This window comes from Eschrichtius robustus, chromosome 2, assembly GCF_028021215.1.
Source record: "Eschrichtius robustus isolate mEscRob2 chromosome 2, mEscRob2.pri, whole genome shotgun sequence".
In the NCBI taxonomy this organism is placed as follows: domain Eukaryota; kingdom Metazoa; phylum Chordata; class Mammalia; order Artiodactyla; family Eschrichtiidae; genus Eschrichtius; species Eschrichtius robustus.
Window position 1 is genome coordinate 166,720,206 of NC_090825.1, and position 20,733 is coordinate 166,740,938.

Consider the following 20,733-nt stretch of genomic DNA (forward strand, 5'->3'; position numbering starts at 1 on the left):
TTCTCTTGTGCCCCCAGGTTCCACCCGGCTGGACTCATGGGACTGAGAAGGTGAGCTTTACCCTGCGTCCACCCATGCAGTGGGTGAAGGCCACAGTGGGGGCAGAGTCCGGGCTGGAGTTATTTATGGGGCGCCTCCTGACTGACCACTCAGCGGGGACAGTGCTTGGGAAGGACCAGAGCTCTGAGGCCAAGGGAAGCAAGTCCTGTCCCTCTGAGAGCCCAGTGGAGAGATGGGTCAGAGGCGGCCTGGTTCCTTCATCCACCTGGGGCTGCCTCAGGCGTGTTGGATCCTGACAGGTGCTGTGTGGGGAGAAGAAAGGTCAGAAGGTTCCCAGCCCTGGGGGTGTGAGAGGGGAGGGTAGAGTGGCAGGGACCTTGGGGAGGGGGAAGATGGTGAACATGAATCTGCGTTAAAGACAGCATGAGGACCCAGCTCAGTGTCCCCTGGGACATGGCAGCTGGCGTCAGGGTCGGGTGTGGCGAGGGGGTCAGTGGAAGGTCAGCAGGGAGGGGCTGGCACTGAAGACTCCTCTGGGTGTCACGGGAGGGGTTGTGACTATTGAGCCTGCCTGGCAATGAAGCTGCACATCAGAGGGGAGGTGACTTTCTGGAGGGTAGGGCTGGTGGCTGATTGCCGGAACTCCAACTCCAACTTGGGGGCCAGGGAGGAGCTGGGCCAGGGTCTGCCTGGGGTCCCCCCAGCAGGCCAGGGTGTGGGGCAGAGCTTGGGGTCTGAGCCTCTCTGCTGTGTGACGTTGGCGGGTCTCTCAACTTCTCTGGACGTGAGCATCTAAACTGGGGTTGGGGGACTTCCCTGGTGGCGCAGTGGTTAAGAATCCGCCTGCCGATGCAGGGGACACGGGTTTGAGCCCTGGTCCAGTAAGATCCCACATGCCGCGGAGCAACAAAGCCCGTGCGCCACAGCTACTGAGCCTGTGCTCTGGAGCCCGCGAGTCACAACTACTGAAGCCCACACACCACAACGAAGAGCAGGCCCCGCTCGCTGCAACTAGAGAAAGCCCGCACGCAGCAACGAAGACCCAACGCAGGCAAAAAATAAATAAAATAAAATAAAAAATAAGTAAATAAAAAAAATAAACTGGGGTTGGGGGTGGAGGTGGGGAGGAGGCAGGGGTTGTCAGCCCTCGTTTGGCAGCCCGGAGCTAAAGAAGCCTGTCACCAAAGACAGAAGCATCCATCAAGTTCAATGTTTTATATCCACATCAGTATCAACGTACCATACAAAACCCGCCTGCCAGCCTGGCCAGGCAGGCAGGAGGTGGGGTGGGATGGGGGTCCGTGGGTGGCGTAGAAAACCAGGGCTCTCGTCCCAAAAGAGGAGAGAAAAGAGGGCTTTACGTACAGTAGAGGAAAAATAAAATCAGAGCCCGACATGATTGAGGAGAAGCCTTGAGTCTGCGTCGCGTAGAGGTGCTGTGGGCAGCGCTGCGTGTCGGCTGCCCCAGAGGTGCTGGTGGCCTCAGTTCCTGGGAGGCCTGGGGTCAGCTCATGAGTTTATTTTTACTTATTTTCTTTTTGGGGGTTACTTCTTGGCAGCAGCCCCGTCATGGTGTTAACCGGGTTTCACTTCAGGATTTGAAGGGGAAGTTGGGGTCTGTGGGGCAGGTCCCGCCTGGCCCCAAATGTCATGGATGAGGTTCCTGGAAGTGGCCAAGCGAAGTTCCTTCCTGCCCTGATCCCAGGTCTATGGCTTAAAAATCGGGGTACCCAGGTCGGGGCCGCACAGCCCGGAAGCCTCTGTAAACATGGCAGGTGCAGCCAAGGTGGGGCTTTGGGGACCCCGGGGGCCTGTCAGGGGCAGGGCACAGGGGTGTGGGTGGCCAGAGCTGCAGGGAGGGCAGTGCTGGTGGGGGAAGGGGGATGGAGTGGGGGAGGCGGGACCCCCACCACAGATACATAGAGGGACAGAGACCAAGAGGGAAAGAGAGGACAGACAGATGGAGCTAGAAAGAGACGAAGTGTGACAGTGGGAGACGGACAGAAACTCAGAGAAAGAGACATGGAGAGACAGGCAGACACGGAGGAGAACCTGAGAGAGACAGAATTGCAGAGAGATGAAGAGAAAAACAGATAGACCTGGAGAAATTCACAAAGACGAGAGAGATGGAGAAAACCCAAAAAAGAAGAGACAGGTTCAAAAAGATGGAGACCGCAGATGTAGCTGCCACCCCAGCCGGGCCAGTTCTCCTGCTCAGAGCTCAGCGGGTGGCAGGTGGGGGCCCGGGGCCCGGGGCGCGCACAGGATGGGCAAGTGTGACGGTGAGCGCGTCGTTGTGCTGCACCAGCGAGGCGTGCTGGTAGTGCAGCACCAGCTCCTTCAGTGACCCGTACAAGTTGTAGGGTTCTGCGAAGCCAAAGCCCGTGGCGGTGCGGTAGATGACACAGTGCTTGGTGTCGCCGTCCACCCTGTGGGTGCAGGCGAAGGGGTGGGTTAGATGGGCCCCCACCAGGCTCTCCCAGCCCCGTCCCCCAACTCCTGTCGGGTGACCCTGCCTGGCACCCATATCTCCCCATTTCCTGGATGCTGGATGCCGACCCGATCCAGACCCCGCAATCTCCTGCTTTGATACTGTTCCAGCTTCCTCCCCTGTCCCCAAGAATCTAGGGCTTCTTCCTGACTGTCTTCCCGAGGCCTAACATACAGTTGGCACTCAATGAGAGCTCTCGGAAGGAATGGGCGGATCCCTCCTCCCCACCTTCAGTCCACTCTCCGTTCCCTCGCCAGGCACTCACACCACAGAACAGGCATAGCAGCCCCGCTGGCTGCTTTCACGGATGAGGAAGGTGCCATCCCGCTTGCCGCTCAGCATTTCCTCAGCTTGGGTGCGGTTGATCTTGCCTACATACCACGTGCGTTCCTCATGGTGGGGGAGATCATCTTCATCCTCCATCAGTGAGTACTGGCTGCGGGGGAGGCAAGGAGGAGCCCTGGTCACTTACTCGTTAGCCTCCAAGGTCCCCCTGCCACCTGGACAACTCTCCCTCCGTGGTGAACTCCTACTCATTCTGCAAAGCCCACCAAAAATGGCCCCTCCCCTGGGACAACCCCTCCCCCCCCCCAACCAAGTGGTCACTCACTCCTCAGTCTCGTTCTTGATCCCCAACCATTCATTGATTTTCTTCTGCCGGGCACCTTTCTGAGTGAGCCACCTGGGGGGAAGAGGACAGGTGGGCTCCTGCTGCTCCGCTGGTAGGGGAACAGCAGCTGCAACACAGGCAGGGTGAGCCACCATGGGCCAGGCCAGCCTGGCTGGAGGCAAGGGCTGACAAGTGCAGGTTCTGGGTGTAATACCCCTGGTTGCCACAAGGGGTCAGCCTTGGCCTGGCCAAGGACCACTTGAACCCAGATGGACTCCCCAAGCTCTGCCAGGGAACCCCCCTATTTATTATGTTTCTGTTAACACTTTTTGAGACCCTGGATTGTGCCATCATGGCAAGGTCTTATCACTATCAGAGGCTCAGTCCCGGGGACTGCACAGTGGTGCGCCTTTGCACAGGGCAGCTTTACAAAGGACTTTGAAAGGACCAAGTGAGCTAACGTGTGCAGGGTGCTTGGCACACAACAGGTGCACATGAGCGTCAAAGACCCAGGCGGAAGAAGGAAGCCGCTGATGAAGTCCTCAGTGGGTCAGTGGGCAGAGGAGGGATCCTGGGCTCAGGCTGGGCACCGTGTGCTGAGCTGCACAGTTGGCATTCATGGAGTGGACCCTGTCGGAGGCTCCCAGTGGCCCGGCCTCGTGAGAGCAGTGTTCCCATTCCACAATTGAGGCTGAGGCCGCTGCACAGGGAGCCCTTCTGAGGGGGATGGGAGGGGACTGATCGAGAGGGAAGGGGCTGGTGGACAGACGAGGGGGCTAGGAGACTAGGTGGGGCTAGCTGGTGGAGAAAGCAAGAGTGAGATGCATGCAGAGGTCACCTCGCCAGGTGCCCCTGCACTAACGGGGGGATCCACGGTTGAGCGCAGAGCCAGGCACTCACACGAGGTACTGGTCTCTGATCTTGCGCAGCTGCATGAGGTCTGGCTTGAGGCTGTTCATGCGCTTGTCAATCTCTCGGTTGTCGGAGGCCTGTGCCCGCAGCTCCTGTTCCAGCTTTGTGCGGCTCTCGTGGATCTCAGCAATGCGAGACTTAAGTCGCTCTGAGTTCAGCAGGATCCTGTAGGAGGAGTGGCTCAGAGGCCTCAGATGGCTTCCAGTATCTAAGCGTTTGGACATGCTGTTTCCCTGATTGTTCTTTCTGGCAAACTCCTATTCATCCTTCAAAACCCATTTCAACCGACCCTCTCTTCCCCTGAAACCCAGGCTGCCCCTTCTGTTTCCTTTCTTTCCCCACTTGCGCTGTGTCAGATGAAGGTGCGGTAGGGCAGGGCAGAGGAACCAGACTCACCTCTGCATCTCTTTCTCATTGCCCTCACGCCGGAAGCGCTCCAGATATTCCTTGCTGCACTTCTCCTGTGTCTGGCCCTGCTCTTCAAAGATCTTGATAGTCTCATTGAAGGCCTCGATGGCTGTGCGCTTCATCTGCAGTTCCTGGAGGAGGGAGTAAATCTGAGCACCTCCTGGGACTCCCCGCAAGTCCCTCAGGAGGGATAAAGGCAGATCCCAACCTGATATGGAGACTTTGCTCAAGCTGTTCCCTCCACCGCGTGCACCGTTCCTCTAGCCCCTCCTTCACCAAACGAACTTTTATTCAGCCTTCAAATCCCACACTCCCCAAACCCCCTCTTCCTTTAGATCCTCCTTTAGGCACCTTAAAAAATACCTGGGTCTGTGAGCACAGCTGAGAATTAATGATAAATCTAGTTGCTACAATTCATGGGGCTCCTTCTCGGAGTAGATGCTGCACCAAGCACCTTCCATGCATCATCTCATAAAACCTCCCAACAGCCTCTCACAAAGTCAGAACTATTAATGGGGAAACTGAGGCTCAGGGGGCCTAAGCCATTTCCACGGTCATGATGTTCCTAATTGATCCCAGACAGGTATCTTGTCCACTTAGAACCTCAGGTGACCCATCACTAGAAAGGGGACAAGACAGAAATTGCTCAGCGACTACAGGGGAGACAGAGAAATTCCCTGCTTGAGATGGATGTTCAATCTGAGTAAGATGCATCTCAACTTACAAGATAAATTTATTAACACAGTCTTTGAGTAATAAAACCTCCCCCCACTTCCCTGTTTTTAAAAGACACTGCTCTTTTCCATGATCTCTTGACCCTTTGTCTTAGGTAACTCTTCGTCAGGCGGTTATCATCATTTTGAATAACATCCAGGTTGAAGGGGATGGAGAAGTAATTAAGACTCACGGTTCCAGTTTCCAGATGGGGAGACTGAGGCCCAGAGGCTCAACCAAGACATCTCCCACAGCTCAGCCGCTCCTGGGAGGCTGGTTGGTGCCTCTTCATCTGTTTTGTTTTTTTAGAAACACATACATTGATTTCTATGTTTTTAGGGTGGTCCCTGGTTGTAAGAGCCTGCTGTGACCTAGAAGTGGACGTCTGTCCCTGTGGCCGTGGCACTGCCCTTCCGTGCCTGGGTCTCCCGGGGTGCGCTGGCCTGCGGTACCTGGGAGGTGCGTGTGTACTCCTCGTAGAGCTGGTCATACTCGCGGCTCTTGTCCTGGTACTGCTGGTGGTAGACCTTGAGCTGGGCGCCCACTGCTTCCACACTATCCTCCTTGACGATCTGGTCCTGGGGATAGCCGGTGCTGTCAGGGAAGCTACCTGGGAAACAGGCCCAGGCCCGGCCAGGCACCACCCACCCCCGCCCCCAGCTCCCACCCCAGCCCTGCACCTGCTGGTACTTGGACACCGGGTAGAGGAGTCGCGTGTCCAGCTTGGCGTTGTACTGAGCCAGCGACTCGTGGCGGTAGTGGGTGATGAGGTCCACAACAGAGCAGAAGGTGAGTGGCTCCGAAAAGCCATAGTGCCCGTCTCGGTGGAAGACCTTGATCAGCTTGTTGTTTCCACCTTTCCTAGGGGCGGGTGAGAGGGGATGTCAGCGACCAGCAGCATCTGCAGACCCAGCAACGTCCCACTGGCTGTGCGACCCCCAGTCCTCTGACCTGGGTGTTCTCCCTCCCAACGCTCACCCCTGGTCTCCCTGAAGGGACAGGCCCCCACCTGAGGGTCAGCGTGTACTCCCCCTGGATCTTGCTAGATGCATCTCGGACCAGAAAGGTGCCATCAGGTGTGTCCCGCAGTTTCTCGTTTACCTCCTCCCTGTGGAGACAGCCAGGACTGGGGCTGCCCACTGGGAGACCCGACCCCTCAGGCTCTGCCCACCATGTGGCTCCACCCCACAACCCTACCTGGAGATGTCACCCCAGTACCACTCAGCATCCTGCAGGGAGGGCGGGTTGCCCCCATTGACCAGGCCTGTGGGGGCTGGCTTTGCCTTGGGGGGTTTTGGTGGCAGTGCTGGGGGACAGGAAAACAAATGCACACTGAGCACCAACTGTATACTGTGGCCAGCTCCCATTGCAACCAAGCCTGCTGATACCGGCAGGGCTCCGAGTCAGCATTCTTGGTCCCCAACAATAGGAGCTAATACAAGGGGGTGGAGGTCACCTGGGGGTGCAATCTCCTGTTCCTCCAGATGTTCCTGAAGCAACTTCTCCACCAGTAGCGCAGGGAAGTCGGGGGTAGCCTCAGTCCTATGGGGAAGGGACGTGTGGTGAGCGCTGGGTAGGGCCTGGTGTGCACAGGGCCCTGCATGTGCTTGCGCGTCTGGCGGGGGGTCTATGTGAAAGCATGTGAGGGGAAGAAGAGTAGGTGACGCAGGCTGGTGTGGGAGACCCATTACTGTTTATGCATATGCAGTTAGCGCCCAATAAGTATTCATACAACAAACAACAGGAGTCAGCATGTGAAGGAAGGTACAGACACCACCCAAGTGCCTGCCCTCCGGTCTAGGCCCCATCACCTTGTCCCAAGCCCTGCTAGAGTCTTCCTGGACCTCAAGTCCCACCCCTTGTTATCTTTCCTAGCTCGCCCATCATGACAGCTCTGGCCTCTTCTCCGCTGGGCCCCGTCCATACTCCTTTCTCATCGTCTAGACCCCCGCCCTGGCTACATCTCCAGCCCTTCCTCCATCTAAAGACCCACCCCTTTTTGCTCCGGCTCAGCTCCCCCTCCCCAGGCCTCTCACCCGTCGGGCGCGCCCCCTGGCGGCGGCGGAGGCGACGGCGCCCGCAGAAGCAGCGGCCCAAAGGCGGCGCTCAGGGCACGCACAGCTGGGCCCAGGGCTGGGGCGCGCCGGGCCACCCGGCCCAGGTGCTGGAGCAGGAAGCGCAGTGTGAGCGCGCTGTGCAGCGGCAGCGTCGGGGGCTCCAGCGCCGGCCCCACGGGCCCCGCGGCCTCTGCGGACAGACGGCCAGGGGAGGGTGAGCCAGGGCCGGCACCCGCCCGCCCCAGCGCCCTCCCCAGTCCGGGCTTCCCGCCAGACTCACCCCGCAGGGCTCGGTGTGCCTCAGCCGCGGCCTCGGGTGTCACAAGGGGTGCGGGCAGCGCCAGCAGGAAGCCCTTCACGCCATCAGTCAGGGCTGCAGCGTCCCACTGCTCCATATCGCTCAGCGACCAGTCTGCGGGTGCAAGGGGGATACATCGATCCAAGGCGGGTGCAGGGAGGGGACATCATCCGTCCGGGGCAGGTTCCTCTCCCACTCTTGCCCACTGAAGCTTTCCCTCACCTGTGCGCGCGGCAGGTGCCTCAGGCCTGTAGCTGTCTAGCCCTGTGGGGAAGGGGATGGGGTAGGTTAGTGCCACCCCACGTGGCAAGGCCAGCTCTCAAACGCTGCCTCGACCCCCGTGTGGGGTCTGGGGTGGCTGCTAACCTCCCAGAGGTAAGAACAGGGCGAGGGGAGGGAAATGGTGGCAGAGGGCATGGCACATGCAATGATGGGGTCTACATTCCCCCCGGGAGTTACTCCTTCCCCAACTCAACATGGAGGCCCAGAACATCCAGACTCAGCCTCTTCCCATACAGAGTGAACCCAGCAGCCCTGTGAAGGAGATGAGTTGCCCATCACCAGAGGTAAGCAAGCAGAATCCAGGGGTTGCAGCCAGGCCGAGGCTCACCTGTCCGCTCAATGGCCTCCACAAGTTTCACCAGGATAGGGGGAGCCACATCAGGCGGGGAGAACTGCTCGGGTAGGTCAGGGAGTGTGAGGCCTGGCAGGAGGGGACAGAATGTTGGCAGGGTCCCTAGAAGGACCCCAGTCCCTCTCTTTGCCTGCTGCATCTCAGCCCAAGTGCCTGGCATCTGGACCACCACTCTAGAGGGGGACAGAAGGCCCAGCTGGTGGGGCTGGGAGGGCTGAATTAGTGGGAAACGATTTTCTAGATTAAAATATCAATTCACCCAACTACACAGGCCAGCTATAGTTGGCTGACTAGTGTCCTCCCAAATGGTATGTCCACTTTCTAATCTCTGGTACCTGTGACCGTGACCTTACTTGGAAATAGGGTCTTTGCGGATATAATTAAGGTAAAGATTTCAAGATGAGATCCCTAAATCCAATGACTGGTGTCTTTATAAGAGAAGGCCATATGAAGGGAGAGGCAAGAGATTGGGGTGATGTGGCCACAAGCCAAGGTACACCTGGAGCCCCCAGAAGCTGGAAGAAGCAAGGAAAGATCCTCCCTTAAAGCCTCTGGACAGAGCACAGCCCTGCCCACACCTTGATTTTGGACTTCTGGTCTCCGGAACCATGAGAGAATAAACTCCTGTTGTTTGAGGCCACCGGTTTGTGGTAGTTCATTACAGCAGCCACAGGACGCCCATACAGCAGGTTTAGGGCTCTGCCATTGCTTGCTGTGCAACCTCAGGCACAGGACCCACCCTCTCTGTGCCTCAGATTCCTCAACTGAGAAACTGGTCGATGGCATCATCTCTCCTTTCTCAGTGGGAACAACAAAGTGGTTGAAGAGAGTAAAAGGAAAATACCCCAGCTGGATCAGAACACCTCATTCCAAGGACCTTTCTCCATTTTCTAAGTCATTTTGCTTAAAAAAAAAAAAAAATTCCCCCCTTTTAAAAATGCTGACCTCCTTCCGTGTCCCAACCCCGCCCCCCCCAGCCCCATGTTTCTGCCCCACCCAGCCTTTTGTGCTCAGGCGCACTCTGCCTGCACAGCCACCATTTGATGCAGCTTTGGCCCTTGGCGGGGACGCCCTGGCACACAGCAGGAGCAAGCCGGGGCCTGCGGGGCCTCCCTGAGTGATGGGCCAGGTGGTGCCTTGAGCTGAAGAAAGGCCCAGCTGTGTCAAAAATGCAAAAAAAAAAAAAAAAGTGAGCGAACAAGGGGAGGTGGGTGACATCCCAGCTGGTAGGGGGACTCTGAAATTCAACTTTGAAATTTGCCTGTGACCAGTTTGCAAAGCATGGAGGGAGGTCCCATCAGGATAGGCATTATCCCCATTTTACGGATGAGGAACTGAGGCTCAGGGAGGGAGCAACCTCCCCGTGGGTGCACAGCCAGACGGGGGCGCAGGTGACATCAGGGTTTGGCACGCAGCTCCCTGCGTGGAGCTGAATGGAGGGAAGGCAGCTGCAGCCTGCTGCCTGGTGGTCCCAGGATCCCGGAGGGTCAGGGCTTGAACAAAAGGACTAGTACCCCCCATTTCCAGATGAGGAAACTGAGGCCTGGAGAGGGCTGGTCCTAGCCGATGTCATATAGTCCTGGAAGATTTGGAGGGTGGGGCTGGGTGGCCGCCCGGAGCAGGGATGTGTGTGGTGTCTGGACCCAGGCCAGGCACAGGAGGGAGGCGGCTGTTACCAGGGGGAGAGGCAGATTCTGGCTGGGAGCCCGGATGGGGCCTCCTCCTGCTCCTCTAGGCCGAGGCGGGACGCAGGCACTGGCCCTGGAGACGCCAGATGCTGCAAAGCCCAAGCCAGCAACCATGCTGCCTCAGCACCCCGCCATTCCACCCCACACTGTGGGACCCTGGCCTGACCCTCTTTGGGCATCAGTGTCCCTTGGGCACAAAACCAGGCAGGCCGTTGGGTGGGGCCACGGTGCCTCCCAGGGGCTTTGGCCTTCACTGGGTGACTGCCCCTGAGCAAGTGGTTCAACCCCCTTGCACCTTGGTCTCCACATCTGTACACAGGGCCTCACTGGGCGGCTGTGAGGGTCGGAGCAGACCACGCCGGGCGCTCAGCACTCATCAGCCTCCTCCCCACAAGCTGAGCCTCGGTTTCCCTGGTTGGAAGCCACACGCCCTGCCCAGCATACAGCCCAGCACGCAGCAATTGCAGCGTACGTTCAGTGCCCCGATTCTCCACTCCCAGGATACTCTTTGGAAGTAGGGATGGCCGAGGGTCTCTTTGGGGAGGGATGTAGGGTCCTCACACGTCACTGTGCTGCGTGGCCTCGACTGAGTAGCCCACCTTCTTTGGGCTTTTTGGCTCTCTTCATTTTGGAAACGGGAAAATTAGGGTTACAACAAAGGGGGTTCCTCAAGGGATTCTGTCTGCAAACCACAAGATGAAGCTAAATTGAGCCCCTGAATCTTACTGGACACTCCCTGTTGTCCTCAAAATCAATCACACGAAGTCCTTGAGGTGAGGACCCTGCCCCTTTCCTCACTCCGCTCCACCTGATGGCTTGTTCCCTGAGAACCCGTCATGCCATTCCCACCTCAGGGCTTCTGTCCTCGCTGTACCTGCTGCCCGGAGCCCTTTACCCCCATCTCTCCTGAGAGGCTCCCTCCTCACAGCATCTGTCATCACCTAATCACGTTCTCATCACTTCTTGAACCAGAAGCCCCATGAGGGCAGGGCCAGGCCTTGTGTCCACCACTCAGTGCCCAGTGCCATGAACTGCATCCAGCCCTTGACGGCAGTGTAATGAACACTTGCCGACCAACCAAATGTCCTTATTCCTCCTCTCCTGGAAGAAGCACCGTTGCCTCATGGGAGAGAAGAGGATCCTGAGGGTCTGAGGGCACTCCCCCTTTTCCCCAGCCCTGCCAGGGGCCCTACCTGTTGCTCACCTGGCTCAGGGGGCCCATCTCGGGGCCTGGCAGGCAGTGGGCGTGGGCCACGTGGGCGAGGCCCAGGCCGGGCCAGGGTCACAGGCCCTAGGAACTCAACATAGGTGCCAGGGAAGTCGCCGCGCTGCCGTGTACGCTCATTGAGGCCAGGCATCCAGCCCACGCTCTGTGGGCAGCGCTCGCTGCCCTCGGCCACGCCCAGCGCCTGCAGGGCTGCCCTGCTCACCACCAGCACGTCGCCCGGCAGCAGCTCCAGGTCCTCCGGCCGCTCCCGGCGGAACGGGTACAACGCACGGTACTGGAAGCCCTCGGCGCCAGCCATGGCTGGGCAGGGTGGGGTATGGATGGTCAGGTGGCTGCTCGGGGCCCCAGTGGCCCCATCAGCCTGGGGTGGGGGCCAGGAGGGTCCGCTGGGTGGGCCTGGGGACTCAGACCTCTATTTCCACCAGGAAGTTACAGGTGACCACAGGGGATGCTCACGCCTTGCTTCCCACCATTGTTCCACGACCCTGACAAGGGTCACTCGTTGCTCGGTCCACCATTCGTCAACTGGTGGGAGGGGGGCGGCAGCAGCGTGATCTCAGGTCACTCAGCCGCTGCGTCCCCCCTCAATCCGTAGGGCTGGGCTGGGCCGCTCACTCCCTCACGTGGGGGGCCATCGGCTCCCGAGGCTGGCGGCTCTTCCAGCTGCGCCAGGCGAGGGGGCCGAGGGCACAGGCTGTCACCATGCTCGGCTCGGGACGCTGACCTAGGGGGAGAGGGGCAGGGCAGCATCAGCCAGTTTGGACTCCTGCCACCCCCAACTCAGAGATGGGCCCAAACACCAGGTTAGAATCCCCTGACTCATTGGGTAATGGGGGGGCCAGTCCCTGCCCCCTCAGTTTCCCCAGCTGTAAAATGGGTACAATAATAGCCCTCCTTTGGGGTTGTTGGGGGCAGAGCTCCAAAGAATCTGCCCCGGGCATATTGCATGCTCAGTAAACAAGCTCTTCATCATCCCTGTTAGAGATGGGGAATCTGAGGCTCAGAGCAGGGAGGTCTTTGCTGGACAACTCAATGGGCCAGGATGCCAGGACTCAAAAACTCAGATCCGTCCAACTTCACAAGGCCCAGGATAGATGAGAGGAGGCAGCAGCCACATGACAGATAGTTATACCCAGAGTGGGTAGGGTGTAATGGGTGATGCTCAGGGTGCTGTGGGAGCCCCGAGGAGAGACTGGGCCAGCTGAGCACAGAAGGACGCATCAGGGGCAAAAGGCGGTAGGAAAGGAGGTACAAGCAGGGGCCCCAGCACAGGCAAAGGGCTAGAGGTGAGTCCAAACAAATGGATCTCTGATCTCTGCGGGGGAGGAGGGAATGGGGGGGGGCGGTGTCCAGACATCGCTCAGTTTGGTGCCCACAGTAGGTACTCAAAACAGAAGGGGGGTGGTGGGAGGCCAAGAGGACCTTAGCTCCAGGGTAGACATGGAGCCAGTAAAGGGTGGAGGGAAGGAGGGCACTGCAACTGCCAAGAGGGAGGCTGCTGGATGCAGGGGCAATGATCACCCCTTAGGAGCCCCCAGTCTCAGGGAGACACAGCCCAGCACAGACACATTCTCAATCTCAGCCCTGCAGGTTCAGTCCTCCAGAGAGGTTGGGGGGTGGTAGGCGGTGCTTTTCCTAGGGGCGGGTCCTCACAGAGGAGAGGAGGGGGCACTGGCCAGAGGAAATAGTACAGGCAAAGACTTGACAGCAAGAAATGCTTGCCAAGAGTTCAGGGTGGCTTTAAGAAAGCCGCAGACCACGCAGGGCCCTCGAGTGCCAGGCAGAGGGTCAGACTGTATCCCTCGACCACGGGAGCAGCAAGACGTGTCCGAGCTGGGGGTACAAGCTCCACATTCCAGGACGCCCCAACTTACCCGCTCCCTGGCCCCTGTACCCCCACTCTACAGGTGGGGAAACTGAGGCCCAGCGAGGGGGACGTCCAGGAAACCGCCTAAATCCGCTTGCCTGCCCGCCTCCGCGCCCAGCTGAGCACACGTTTGCACACGCCCCGGTGTGCGCGCCTGGGAACCAGCGCTCCCCGAATCCAAGAGGCGGGTGGAGAGGCCAGGCCTGGCTGGGGTCTTGGCGGCTGGACTCAGGGCCTGCGCGCTCACGCGTGTGCAGACGCGCACTCGGGCCTGCGTGGACCCCGCAGCCCGGCCCAGGGGCCGGAAGTGGAGTCGACCCTCTACCGTCTTGCACCCCACTATGCCCCACACAATGCCTGGGCGCCCCTCATTACTGCTCAATGCTCCACTCCCGGCAGGGCCTCCCTCAATTCAGGGCCGCAGCTCCAACCCCTTATCTCTGCCTAGGGTCCCCCGTTCCACCCCCATCGTCCGGGGAAGGCTGCAACGCAGCCAGGTCGAGCCAGAGGCCTCCCGCTCCCTGCGGCCCCCAGTTCCCGCGGGGCCCGATGCAGCCCTGCTCGCATTCTGGCTTCCACCGTGGCCCCACACTCTGCCTGGGCGCCCCGCATCTGACCGAACCCCCAGACCGGCGTGCCACGCGGACCAACCCGGACTTACCTGGTCGCGGCCGCCACCGCTGCTGCCGCGGCCGCCGTCACGCAGAGCCGAGCCAGACCCGTGGCTCCACCGCGGCCGCCGTCGCCGCAGCCGCGGGATCCCCACCTCCGCCGCTGCCGAGGTTCCGAACGGTCGGGCCCGCCCCCGGCGGAAACGGCCGAGCGTATTCGGGCCGGGAGGGTGCAATGAGGCCGAGGCGGAGCCTGGGAACGCTCGAATGCTTCCGGAAAGAGCCGAACGTACTCCCGCGGGACTGGAGGGTAACGGGGGTGGGGGTGGGGCGCCCCGAGATAGCCGATCATTTCCGGAAACAGCCGAACATAATCGGGTCAGATGAATAATTCCGAGGCTGAGCTCGGCTAGGCTCGGCTGGACTCAGAGATGCCCGAGCGATTCCGGAAACGACCGAGCGCGCTCCCCCTGGACCGGCAGAACAGAGGCTGGGCCCCGAGACTTCGGAAAGTTTCTGGAAAGAACCAAGGGTGCTCGGTCCCAAATGAGGCCCTGCGAACTTAGATCTAGAGGCGACCACCAGCTTCCGGAAACTGCCGAAGCATGGACGACTCCAGAGGGCGAGTGAGGTGGCCCAGAACTCAGGAAATGGATGCGGCAGAGTTGGGGGGAGAGGCTCAGACAGAAAGCTGCGCTTTTCAGGAAACAAGCTGAGAGCCGAGAAGGAGCCGGGGTTGAAAGCCGGGGTTTCCGTGGTAGCCCAGAGCGTCCGGAAACAGCTGAACTAACTCTCTCGGGTAGGGAGAACTAGTCCAAAGCCTGTCCAGATGCGGACTGTTTCCGGAGATAGCCGAAGACACTCGGAAACGGGGCGTGGCCAAAGGTTTCCGACCTACGGAGCGCTTCGGAAGTAACCGAACGCGCTCGGGCTGGGTTGGGTTCCAGTGGTGGCGAGGGGAACTTTAGGGCACAGCCGGTTAAAAAAGGACACAAAGATGGTTTATTTATTTATTAACACAGCTTCAGAGCCCCAGACGGGTGTCTGGATGAAGCTTCTAAGGACAGAGCCCATGATGGGTACTCAATTCAGAGAGGACAGCAGGAGGCCAGGACCAGAGAAGGCATCAGGAAGAATCTCAACAGTGAAGTCCCAGCAGCCTTCAAAACCCACTTCAAGTGACTTTGAGCCAAGGGTCTGTTTTCATCCCGCCCCCCACCCCACTCTTCCCTTAACCTTTTCTTGGCCCCTCACAAATCCAGACATTGGACATCTTTGTAAATGTGGTCTTTTATTCACCGTCAGCTCCGGGATGGAAGGCGGGAGCAAGTCATGCACAGCCTTGATCTAGTTCCAACACCAGGCAGTGCTACGCGGATGTCTCCAGAGAGAACACAGAGTGGGCTGCAGTGCCTGGAAAGTGCCCTCACCATTGTGGGGTACGGTGATCTTGCTGGCCACCTCTGAATGGGAAATGGAGACTCTGAGATGCCCAGTGGGTCACACAGCATTACAGGGGAGAGAGCTGGAGTTGCAGTCGGCTATATCTGACAACAGATTCTCCATTCAAGCTCCCTTGACTACAATGCCCAGGACAGGGCCTGGCTGCATGACTCTTGCCAGGCAATGGTGGGGGCAAGTTTCCACGCCTTGCCAGGCCTTAGTTATTTGTCTGTAAAATGGGGATGACGACACCACCTCCAGCCTTCTCAAGGTTGGCTGAGGGAAAAGCCACAAGTAAAAGCGCTTGGCATACAGTAGGTGCTTAATAAATAGTCATTGGGATTTGTTTTGTAAACACAAGGAAACTGAGGCACAGAGTGGGGAAGTCATTTTCCCAGAGCCAAACAGTGAAGCCAAGATTCCAACTTGGGCCTCACTGCCCCCCAGTTGGATTTTTCTCACTCGAATTTCATCCCTACAAGGCTCTGGCATATCGATGGCACCCCCCAGGGGCTGTTTCAGACACATCATGGTCAAGTTCTCACCCTGGTGGGCATCAAACACAAAAAATCTTGTCCAGGGTGGACATTCTTCTCCTACCCTGGCAGTGTCCTGTGAGGCCTCTGCCTCCTGGGGCATCAGTGGCTGCTTGTGATGCAGGAGACCCCTCTGCCTAGATCTGGTGAACTTCTACTCATATATCAAAGCCCCAATTCCCACACCTCCTAAGCCTATAGGACTGGAGGCAGACTCTAGCAAGGCTGGCCTAGGGATGGAGGCTATGATGGTGGGAAGTAGCCTTCAGAATCCAGTCCATCATCAAGATTACTTTGTTTTGTGGTGGAGGGGAATTGTTTACGGAATCTCCAAGTCATCCAAACTGGGCCTGGACAGGTAAGCTTGGCTGCATCCCTTCAAATCTGTGGGTCTTGAGTCAGGGATGGGATCAAGTAACACAAAAAAACTTTAAAAGTTCAGAAAAACCATAAAACACGAACACATGTTGACTTGTCCAAAGTGCTTCCTTCTCAGCCCAGGGGGCAGGGTCTACAGATGGGTCCCAAGTGCATGGGACAAGACCTGGGCAGCCGCCTTAACAGTGGCGGCTCAGTCTGGCTATCGCTTATAAAACGTAATAAATTAGCTGCAGGGATTTGCTGCTATTTACAATGCCACCCTAGTCTCCCTTGCCTGCCCCTATGGCCCCCGGATTGATCGGCTCCAGAACATGAGGGAAGCACTTTCCAGCAAGAAACGCGATCGCTTCTCATCTTCCAGGTGTCAGAGGCTGGTGGCTCAGTCTCCATCCAGCTGTCAATTTATGGAAAACACATTCCACAAAAAATGCGTTGACTTCCAGGCCAGGGAGAGGCTAGGTAGGGGGGATTAGTCTTTCTCATAGGGTCCAAGGGCTCCTGGCACAGCCTCAGCGCCCTCCACGGCGATCTGCGGCACCAAGGTGGGTGGCCCAGTGGCCTCCTCAGGTGGTTCGTCAAAGCTCACCTCCTGCACAGCCTCCTGCTTCTTGAAGGAGTCTCGGCGCTCAGACAGGTGCAGCCGCCGCATGACCACCAGCTCGGAGTCTGGCCCGCGGCTGCGGCGCCCCAGCTCCCCGTCGAGCCGCTCACCTGTACCCAGTTTGTCAGCCGACTGGCCTCGGCGCAGCCTTGGGGACCGGGCAGGCACAGGCGGATGCCCTGGCAGGGGCGACGGTGAGCGGGGTGGGGGCGCTGACACGGGCGGGCAGGCCAGCGGGGAGGGCGGGATGCTGCTGGTGGACTTGCGGCGGCCAGCTTTGGGGCGGGGTGGCCCAAGCTTGGTGGCCAAGCCATGCAGGGAGCTGGGTCGGGTGTGGCCAGCGGCAGCCGGAGATGCAGGGCTGCTGGAGCTTGGGGATGCGCTGGGTGGAGACACTGTGTCTGTGGGTGACAGGGGAGGGTCAGGGCCACCAGCCTCAATGTGCCAGCCTCGAGGTGGGGCCCTAAGACTGACTGCCAAAAGCCCACACTGTTCCCTGTGGCCACCCATCAGGCCTGGTTTTTCCTTTGTTTGAACAGGCTCTTCCTTTGGCTTAGATCTGGTGGACTCCTACTCATCCATCGAAGCCCTAGCTCCTCTTCACCTACTTCTCACCTAAATGACCCACTGAATCATTCAGCCAAAGGTACCTGCCCACCGTCCATCTATCCACCCCATGAGCCATCCACCCACTGGTTCTGGAAGTTATCCAGTAAGGGCCCTGCCTCTGCCTTTGTCCACTCCCTACCCCTAGGCCTCAGCCCCTGAGGATGCCTGATCTGAGAAAGACAAAGATGGCACAGATACCCCCAGCCCCATGAGGTCAGGGTAGGCCAGAGGGAGAGATAGCAGTTGGGGTCCCCAGAAGGCAGGAAGCCTTCCCTGCCTCTGTGGATTGCCCCAGACTGTCTCTCGTCTGATGATAACCCAGTGGGACTAGGGGTGTCCATCTCTGGCTGTCTCTCACAGACTGGGGACCCTCAGGGTTGGGCCAAGTCACCATCCTTTCCTGCTCCAGAACAATCTTTCCATGCCCTCCCTGGCTCACCCTCCATGGCTCCCTACTGCCCCCCAATTTAAGCCCAGCTCTTCGGCTTGATCCATCCCCCAATCCCCTCTCCCTAGCCTCCCTCTAGCTTTCACATCTCTCCTGTCTGGATCCCCTTTGTTCATGATGTTCCTTCTGCTGGGCACACCCTTCCCTGCCCATCCCAGACTGCCTTTGAGGCTGTCACACATCAGGTCATTCCAGCCTCCCAACTCTGCTCACTCCCCCGCTGGGCTCACCACCGCAGCCCTAAGGGGCTGTTCTTCCCAGGGTGGTCCTGGCGGGTGCACCCACCTGCTGGGGCATCGGGAGCCGGGCTGCAGCAGGGCGTGGTGGGGCTGGGGGAGAGGCTGTGGGTGGGTGAGCCCGGGAGGCTCTCGCTGGATGACAGGGAGTGGTGGAGGCCGGAAGAGAAGCTGCGGCTGGTGTGCAGCACGGACGACTGTTTTGAGATCTTCTTGAAGAGCGACTTCCGCCTGGGGGTTAGAAACCCAGATTCTTCAGAACCCCTGCCCCCAGCGTCCCGGGCTGCCCAAACATGCCACAGGTCCTGCATCAACCCTCCCCGGCAGCCAGCCCACCGCTCACCGGTCCTGCGTCTCCCGCCTTCGGCTCCGCTTGTTCCTGCGTGCCATGCGGCCCTTGGTCACATTCTTCCGTGCGGGGCCCACCTTGATGGAGGTGTTCTCCAGGGGCGTGGTCCGAAGGGCAATCTTGTTGCCACTCTGCAGGAGGGATGGCAAGGGGTCGCCTGTGTGCCTTCCATCCAACGAGCCGTCCATGCACCCACCCACCCATCTACTCATCCATCGGAAGCCCCGGATCCTAACCACCTGTTTCTTACCTAATGACCCCACCATTCACTGGGCCAAAGATGGATGTCTGCCATCTGTCCATCCATCCAATGAGCCATCTACCCACCCACTGGTCCCAGGAGCTATCCAACTAGGGGTCTGCCTCCTCACCTGTGCCCACCTCCCCGCCTCTAGGCCTCAGCCCCTGAGGACCCGTGGTCTGAGGGGGGCAGGAGGCAAAGATGGTACAGATACCCCCAGCCCCACAGAGTCAGGGTGGGCCAGAGGGAAGGTCAGGAGAAGGGGCACCCAGGGGGCAGGAAGGGCTTCCTGGAGGAGTGGCTCTGAGGCAGAGGGGACGGGGCATGCAGGGCCGAATGCGGAGTGGTATGGTTGGACGGGGAGAACCACACAGAATCGGGAGCTGAGGCCAAGGGGTGGGGATGGGGGTCACAGGAGCAGCCCAGAGGGTGGGCAGTGTTGGGAGATCCAGGGGCCCTGAGGATGGACAGGGGGTGGAGGCTCTGGGATGGAGGCGGGGATGGGGTTGGGGGCCTGCACCTTCAGCAGTAGCTCCACGACGTCCATGTGCACCAGGCCTAGGACCGACTCCCCGTTGATGTGGGTGATGAGGTCCCCGGCCCGCAGGCCTGCCTCCTGGGCAGGGCTTCCCTCCTCCACGTTCTGGGGGTGGGGGCAGATGGCGGGGTCAGTGGCCTGGGCCCCAGAGCTAGAGACCCCAGCCCAGCTGAGTCAGCTACAGGCCCCCAGCAAGCTGCTGCCTTTCACACTGCCTGGTTTCCCAGACCTTTCAGAGACCAGTGGGGAAGGGACAGGTCCTGGGCTGGGGGAGGGAGGACAAAACACCCACTGTGCGGGAGCTTTGTGCCCACTTGAGGTCTCCATCCCTCTCGCCTAATCCTCTCCCCATAACTAACAAGGACCATTAAGACACAGGTGGCATCAGTTCCCTGCCCTGGGCTCCAAAACCTCATAGGCAATGAGTACTCGCCTGCTTTCCAAGACTAACAAATGCAGCTCCAAAAGGGAAGCACCTTGCCAGGGCAGAGCTGGGACTCAAACCAGGTCTGGCTGTTCCCGCCCATCCCAGGGCCAACTCACCCACACGACATGGTGCACGGTGTAGATGTCACTGTCACCCATGTAGACGCGGATTGCCCGCAGGCTGAAGCCGTACTTCTTGCCCGAGCTGTGGATGACAATGGGGGGCCGCAGGCTGCCACACACGGGGGAAGGGTCTCGGCTTGGAGAGGAGTCGCGGGACGACGGGTTTGAGGACACCGAGCGTGGGGACAGGGGGCTCATGAGGGGGCCGCCGCTGCCGTCATCTGCAGGGATGAGGTTCAGGGAGGGGGGGTCACTCCCTTGTGGGTCCCCTCACAAGGCACCTTCCCCTCCCTCCACACTGATCAGTCAGTTTGTTTTTGTTTTTGTTTTTTGGCCGCACAGCGCAGCATGTGGGATCTTAGTTCCTGGACCAGGGATCGAACCTGTGCCCCCTGCAGTGGAAGCTCAGAGTCTTAACCACTGGACCACCAGGGAAGTCCCCACACTGATCACTCTGGCTGCTTTGCTGCCGCTCCAATGCCCCAAACACCCTCCCCCTTCCCCTCCAGGCCTTTGCACATGTAGTGCCTGCTGCCAGGAATGCCAGTCCCCCAGCTGCTTCCCGTCTCCTGGGCTCAGCCCCGAAGAGCAGCCCTGGGAGCTTTGTGCCCAGGGACACATCACCTGGAGGGACCCCCTCTAGCTCCCACTGGCCAAAGCAGCCCCCACTCCATGGTTAAAATGGACATGGACAGACAAGCAAAGACGAGGCTGGGCCGTGGGCGTCACCTGCCGTGATGATGAGCGACAGGGCAGACACTGAGGCTGACTTGGGCACGCGACCCCCGCTGGGGGAGGTCCTGGATTTCTCAGGGGCTGAGTCTCTTGGGCCCCCAAGGAGGCGGCCCCGGCTGGCATCCAGGGCCCTCGGCGTAGAGTATCGTGCACCGGTGCTGTTGCTTCGTAGGCGTGCGTGGCTGAGGGCAGCTGTGTCAGCTACAGGGATCAGCAGGGTCAGGGGGTCAGTCTGCCCCTCCTCCATCTCACCACTTGCCCCCTCTGCCCTCAGAAGGCAAAGCCCCTTCTTCCCTGGTCAGTGTGTACACAGTCCAGCCTCCTGGCCTTTGTTCAGGCGTTCCCTCTCCCTGCACACCTTTCTTTCACTGCTCTCCCTGGGAAGCTCCACTCTTCAAGTCCCCTACTTCAAGAAGCCTTCCCCTCACCCCAGTCAGATTCCTAACTCCCACTCTTGGAGCTCCCCAGTTCAATTCCTCTCTCCCGTCCTAATCCAATGAAGCTGGGGGGTATCACCCTCAGACTGAGGCCTTTGTTACACAAGTGAAT

At 59.2% G+C, this 20,733-nt stretch overlaps 2 protein-coding genes across 9 annotated transcripts in view; both read right to left on the reverse strand.

Moving 5' to 3' along the window:
* Positions 1 to 1,200: 1,200 nt before the first annotated feature.
* On the reverse strand, positions 1,201 to 13,687 carry PIK3R2 (phosphoinositide-3-kinase regulatory subunit 2). The gene is made up of 16 exons (XM_068536737.1): positions 13,569 to 13,687; positions 11,017 to 11,764; positions 8,101 to 8,193; positions 7,713 to 7,754; positions 7,473 to 7,604; positions 7,172 to 7,382; positions 6,592 to 6,677; positions 6,333 to 6,441; positions 6,145 to 6,243; positions 5,816 to 5,996; positions 5,588 to 5,713; positions 4,410 to 4,552; positions 4,002 to 4,178; positions 3,102 to 3,173; positions 2,757 to 2,927; positions 1,201 to 2,429 (listed from the first exon to the last, which is right to left on the reverse strand). Exons 2-16 carry the CDS (start codon positions 11,336 to 11,338, stop codon positions 2,222 to 2,224), a joined length of 2,172 nt encoding a protein of 723 aa, XP_068392838.1. The 5' UTR covers positions 11,339 to 11,764; positions 13,569 to 13,687; the 3' UTR covers positions 1,201 to 2,221.
* A 1,102-nt stretch (positions 13,688 to 14,789) lies between these two features.
* Positions 14,790 to 20,733, reverse strand: part of MAST3 (microtubule associated serine/threonine kinase 3) — a 29,140-nt gene continuing 23,196 nt past the window's right edge. For 7 of the 8 annotated variants that reach the window (XM_068536742.1, XM_068536740.1, XM_068536741.1 and 4 more), the window contains 6 exons: positions 20,179 to 20,385; positions 19,444 to 19,670; positions 18,883 to 19,005; positions 18,116 to 18,252; positions 17,822 to 18,003; positions 14,790 to 16,880 (listed from right to left, as the gene is read on the reverse strand). In XM_068536742.1, the coding sequence (XP_068392843.1) occupies positions 16,348 to 16,880; positions 17,822 to 18,003; positions 18,116 to 18,252; positions 18,883 to 19,005; positions 19,444 to 19,670; positions 20,179 to 20,385 (1,409 nt within the window). In that variant the 3' untranslated portion in view covers positions 14,790 to 16,347. The remainder of the gene's footprint in view (positions 16,881 to 17,821; positions 18,004 to 18,115; positions 18,253 to 18,882; positions 19,006 to 19,443; positions 19,671 to 20,178; positions 20,386 to 20,733) is intronic. The other variant, XM_068536746.1, reaches the window with a different exon arrangement.